The sequence below is a fragment of the Bison bison genome, unplaced genomic scaffold (assembly GCF_000754665.1).
Source record: "Bison bison bison isolate TAMUID 2011002044 unplaced genomic scaffold, Bison_UMD1.0 scf7180017864516, whole genome shotgun sequence".
Classification (NCBI taxonomy): Eukaryota; Metazoa; Chordata; class Mammalia; order Artiodactyla; family Bovidae; genus Bison; species Bison bison.
Genome location: NW_011495069.1, coordinates 6,913,598 through 6,919,649, shown reverse-complemented (window position 1 = coordinate 6,919,649; position 6,052 = coordinate 6,913,598). Strand labels below are relative to the sequence as shown.

At 49.0% G+C, this 6,052-nt stretch overlaps 1 protein-coding gene across 1 annotated transcript in view; it reads right to left on the bottom strand.

The window, feature by feature from the left end:
- Positions 1-6,052, bottom strand: part of GRHL3 (grainyhead-like 3 (Drosophila)) — a 35,637-nt gene that overhangs the window by 20,003 nt on the left and 9,582 nt on the right. The window contains exons 2-3 of the mRNA XM_010830057.1: positions 2,758-2,944; positions 64-125 (exon numbers count right to left, since the gene is read on the bottom strand). Of these exons, the coding sequence (XP_010828359.1) occupies positions 64-125; positions 2,758-2,944 (249 nt within the window). The remainder of the gene's footprint in view (positions 1-63; positions 126-2,757; positions 2,945-6,052) is intronic.

Below are 6,052 nucleotides of genomic sequence, written 5' to 3'. Positions count from 1 at the left end.
CCGAGGTGAGGTGGGGATGGGGGAGGGCAGAGGGGCGGGGATGGTGGTGAGGGCACACCTCACCTCTTGCCTTGGTCATTCCGGCCCCCGGTGCTGGAGGACAGTAGCCGCTTCTCCTTGGGGCCCTGAGAAGAAAGGAAGAAAGATTTATGTGTGGCTCTTGGATAAGATCTGTCACGAGCCTCAACCCCCTCCAGGGGACTCGGCCATGCAGGGGAGCTACCTTGGTCATTGGGAGAAAACCTGCCAGTCCTTTGAGTTAGCAGGCCATTTAGTCTGAGCCCCAAGTTACAGAGTGAAAAGTACCCTGAAATGAGCACTTAGGAATCATGGAATTTGGAGTCAGGCAGGCCTAGCTTAAGTTCTAGCTTTACTACGTAAAAGTGCTGTGTGACTCTGGATAAATGATTGTGCTTTTCTGAGATTCAGCTTCCTCATATGTCAAGTGGGGGATGACAATCCCTCCCTCAAGTGGGTTGTGAAGACTTATTAATAAAGATAATGCCCACTGTTTTTAATGGAGCACTTCCTATGCACTGGGCCCTGTGCCAAGTGGCTTCTCTGTGCTGTAATTTAATCTCTACAACCACTCTGTGCCATCTACTAATGCTATCCCCATTACATGCGTGAGGAAAACCGAAGTCCAGAGAGGCTTTGTCATCTTAGTAATTAGGAGCACAGACTGAATCGATTTCCTGGGTACAGTCCTTAGATCTGCTACAGATGGGCTGTGTGACCTTGGGCAAGGCCCTCAACCTTTCTGCACCTTACTGTCATCATCTTTACGACAGGAATAACAGTGATACCAACCTTGGGATTTTTGTGAGTGCTTAGACTAGCACCTGGCACATGGAGAGCACTATGTAAATGTTACCTCTCACAATTATAATTCTAATATTGTTGTATCTCAGAGAATTTGGGTCTTTTTTCTCTAAAGCTAACAAAGCCAGAACAAGGTCTCCGACCAAGTCTAGTGAGGTCAGCGCCTGGGTTTTCAATCACACTGATGGGAGAGCATGAGGAACGGTGCCTGGCACAGTGTCCAGCATTCAGTAAGAAATAGTAAGTGGTCACCTTTAGGACTATTCTGCCCAAAGTCACATGGCCAGGTCTCCACCTCCCAACTTGGTGCTCTTTCCACACTGTCAGACTGTGCTCTGACTATCTGCAGTGCTCCTCTGACCTAATGTGCTCTGGGAAGGGGGAGGGGGCAGGTGTATCTCCCTGGGATGCTGTACTGCAGTAACAAGTGTCACCTTCAGAGCCTGGCCCCACCACTGTGGCCCTGGGAACGGGCTCTTGCTCGGGGGAGACAGTGCTAGATTTTATTTTACGGCCCAGTCTCAAGCAATATATCCCAGGCTGGAATTTAAGCTCAGACCTAGAATTCTGGCTCGTACCAGGTCCCCAGGCTGAGACATTCAATTCAAATTTCTTTTCCATCATCAGTCTTCTGGGAGAAGGGAAGGGAGGGCCACTCCTAGATGAGAACCAAAAGCCAGAGAGATAATTTGGGGTTTCTTTTGTATCTGAGACCACTTCCCTCAACCTGGTCTCTGAATTTGCAGAGTTTGCCTGCCTTTGTGTAGAATACACTACTTCTTGGGCCAGTGAATTTGAAGATTTATTTACAAGGTGGCTTTAAATCTTCAACTTCAGACTCAGTCATCACAACAATCAGCTATTCATGTCCCCAGCCTCCAATCTGGGAAAGTCTCTAGAAGCAATAACCCAGCACAGGGATAGCAAGAATGTTTGCTGTCATATGACAATTCAGACAGATGGGTAGGGGCTGCCTGGAGTTACCAGGCTGAAAAAGATTTTGTAGCCTCATGTATCTTCAGTGAGAATACAGATTGTAATCCATTAGCAGTGTCTGGCAAAGGCATTGGAAGGGGGTGATGTCATGTGTGTTATGTACTTGTGGTTACTAATAGGTTTAAGCATACTTCTCCTATGTGAGAGGCCTAATTTCTGTTCTTAGGAACTGACAGTCTCAAAGTCAAGGCTCCAGAAACAATTAGAGAACAATAAAAGATGTCGGGAAGTGGTACAATGCACATGGTGGCAGCAAGGGTATGAACAACAGTGAGACACTCAGGAGAGGGAGAGACGATATGAGGGGAGGGCTTCTGAGAGAAGCTGGGCTTTGGGAAGGGCCCTGAAGGAAGTGAATGGACTTAGGAGCAGAAGGCATGTTCTAGGAGGTGGGGCTGGAATAGGCAGGTGGGGCTGACAGGGCAACTGGGATGACCTAAGGGACAGAAAGAAGACGGTGGGTTGGAGGTCATCGCCGTGGTGTGTGTGGCCAAGGACCTGACCCATTCAGTCAATACATATTCAGTGCTGTGTGGCAGGCAGTGTGGGGTACTGGGGGCTCAGTCATGATTGTGACATGGTTCCTGCCCTCCAGGAGCTCAGTGTCATAGGTGACATGGAGGAGTAAATGCACAAACAGCAAGCTTCTGAAGATGGCGTCCCAGAAAATGATGGTACTTGCTGAGGGTGCCCAGAGGAGGCACAGAATGGGAAAGCCCAGAAATCCTTCCCCACCTTCAGGGGATGAACGAGGTAACTTAAAGCTGAGAGCAGGGTTTCGCCAGGGGAGAGGGGAGTGTGCTGGGCAGAGGGACCAGCATGTGCAAAGGCCCAGAGGTGTGAGGGAACGTGGGGAGGGTTAGGGGAGGTCAGAGTGGGCTGCAGAGCCATGAAGCCTGAGAGCGAAGACGCACGTTCAGTCAGCGGTGGCGGACGTACCATGTAGTAATCGTAGAGGAAGCTCAGGGCCGCCACGCTGTCGTCGTCGCCGTTGACTCTCATCATGGCCTTCGTGGCCGCCGTCAGGGGGTTTTCAAGGTAGGTCTTCCAGGCCTCATCCTCGTTAGTGTAGGGGAACTTCTGGAAGTTAACTGGGTCGTTCTTTAGCAGCCGAACAGATCTGAAACTGAAAGACAGGTAAGGAGGGTCAAATTTAGGCTGTCCCAGCAGAAGGCATGCATATGCTTCCCAGATGGCTCAGTGGTAAAGGATCCACCTGCCAATGCAAGAGACATGGGATCGACCCCTGAGTGAGGAAGATCCCCTGAAGAAGAAAACAGCAACCCACTCCAGTATTCTTGCCTGGGGAATCCCATGGACGGAGAAGTCTAGCAGGCTACATGGGGTTGTAGAGTCGGACACGACTGAGCATGCATGCACAGCAGAAGGTCTGTGAATGGTCAGCCTCAGATCAACATTCAGGAATTCAGAGAGCTACCAGCCTTGAAAACTTGAAATGCTTATTCTGTCATCGTTGGACAGATGGGGCAGTAGAAAGTACCTAAACTCGAGCCAAATGCTCTGGGTCACCACCAAATGTTGCCATGTAGAAGCTGTAGGCTTGGGGCCTCAGTTCCGTCAGCTACAACAGAAAGACTGCAATCCCAACCTTGCGAGGCTTGAGAGAAGATCCAAGAAAATGCTTCCATGGTAGATACTTATTCAAGGGGAATCAGTGTAACAAGGATAGGAAAAAACAATGACAAGGTGCAAAGAATAAATTTCCAGATCACTCAGCATGGGCTCTGATGACATTCTCTTCAAGGCCGTGAAAGACACAGCAGGCTGGAGATCGCTTCAACTTAGAGAATGTGGCAAGTGACAGAGAAAGCCAGAGTAAGGAAGCCCATAGGCGGATCTAGTCTTGGTAAATGGCATTTCAGACCAACATTTATTGTACAGTGCCCAAGCAGCTGCTCAGATGCCAGGAACTGGAGTGGAATGCTGCAGGGCACACCTATGCAGGCAGAACCTGGGCAGTTCACTGAGAACTTGGACAAATACAAGCCACATGGGCTCAAAGGCAAGTGATCAAGACTCTTTGGAGGACATTCAACATGGGGAATTATATCACTTATGTAACATGTATGGGGAGGGTCCCAGGAATATAGAAAATATATACAGTCTATATATTTATTCACATACATATTCTAAATATATATTCACATATATATATTATATATATTCACATAATATAGAATAATGGTGGTGATGATAAAAAGAATGTCTAATCTTCACTGAACATTGACCATGGTTTAGGCACTGAGATAAGCACTTTTTAAGGATTACCTCATTTAATTCTCACAACAACCCTGTGAGGCAGGTACTATTATCATTCCTATTTTATATATGAGGAAACTGAAGCTCAGAGAAATTAAGGGAGTTGCCCAAGGTCCCAGTTAGTGGGTTAGTGAGTGGCCCAGAGGGGATTCAAGCTCGAGCAGGATGTTGCTGTAATACAGAATAGTGTTCTCAAACTTTCGCTGCATCAGAATGGCACAGAAGGCTTGTTAAAACACAGATTTCCAGGCCCCACACCTAGGTTCCCTGGTAATGCTGATGCTGGGTGTCTGGGGACCACGCATTGTGAATCATTCATGTAGAACATGCTCTTAATCATGAGCAAGGGCTCAGAGGTGAGGAAGTTCTGGTTATGTTCATTTTAGAGCAAAGAATGTTGGGTAGCGGTAGGTGAGAAGTAGCAGACAGACAGGATGGGAACAGAGAGCCCTGGAGATGAAGTGGACACAGATTGGTCTGCTGGTGCCCTGATGCCCCCTTTCTAGGTGAGTCTCACAGCTTCTCCCCTGTTGAGGGACACAGGAGTAACGTCAGCTACCATTCACCGTGCTATTAATGTATGTTTTCCACTCGTCAGCTCGGCTCCTTACAAGAACATTAGAAGTAAGGATCATTTGCTTCATTTTACAGATGGAGAAACCTGCGACTTGGAGGAAATGCCCCTCAAATCACCCAACTAGCCCATGGCACAACCGGGACTGTCGAGTACCCAAGCCACATACTTTCCGCTAAGCCACACTGCTGTCCTGCAGTGCAAGGCAGTCCTTGTCACAACAGGGAAACGCTCTAGTTATGGAACTGCAGGCACTGTGGCAGGCTGGCGGGTGGGCGAGGGCCTTCACGAATCACCGCGGGAAGCGCCCTCATGCTGCCCCGCAGCTCAAGCCTGCATTCTCAGACACAGTGGGAACAGCAGCCGGGCCCACACACAGACAGGCTGGGGGTGGCTCTCTCCCAGGGGCTTCTTCCAGGGCAGTGTCTCCCATCCCCCTGAGCCCCGGGGTGTGGGGTATGAGGCTCTGAAAGGGAAGGAGAGGGAGCTGTCACACAGGAAAGAGAAATGACAGAAACCTTCCTGCTCCAGGGACATGGAGAGGGAGGCACACCCCAAGTTTCTGCTGCGATAAATCACGGGCCTTAAGATGGAGAGGTGAGAAAAGGCCCCTCCCAGCTGCCTGCTGGGCCTGGGGTTACAGGAACTTACAGAGCCAGCCCAGGTGGCTGCCCCCAACCCTCCCAGTCTCAGCCTAAATGGAACTCCCAAACCAAGGGGGCACAGAAGGAACAGGGAAAGGCCCGGTGGACCCCACTCTCGGGGTCAACTGGGAACCCCCGCACTTAGCACCGCTCCTTGTTTATAAAATGAGTCAAATAAAAGCACCTGCCATGCAGGACAATGAGGACTGAGTGACCCCGTCACAGGAAGAATGCTCACAACTGGAATATAACAAGTGCTTAATATAAAAAGACCGATGCTTTCATGCCACAGAAAGGATATGTGTTACAGAAAGCTCATTCCAGAATGTCAAAAATCTTGAGTCTATGGAATCTTAGGCTGTAGTTTGGTATTCAGGTGTTGAAATAATTTATCATTTATAATTTCTAATAAAGGAGCAATGTGCAAAAATGTGATCATGCTCTTGGCCCAGCTTGGAGCTAGACACGGAGCACTTGCAAAGTGGTGCAAGACATGGTCACCCTGTAAGTCGTTGGCAGATGTGGCAGTGAAGCGAAAGTCGCTCAGTTGTGTCCGACTCTTTTGACCCCATGGACTGTAGCTGCCAGGCTCCTCTGTCCATGGGATTCTCCAGGCTAAAATATTGAAGCGGGGGGCTGTTCCTAGGGCCAATTTGCTGACTCTGGTGGAAGGGCCCTTATCAGCTTTAACGAGCTATCAGTTATCTTACCCTATTCAAAAATTAAATTTTAGAAG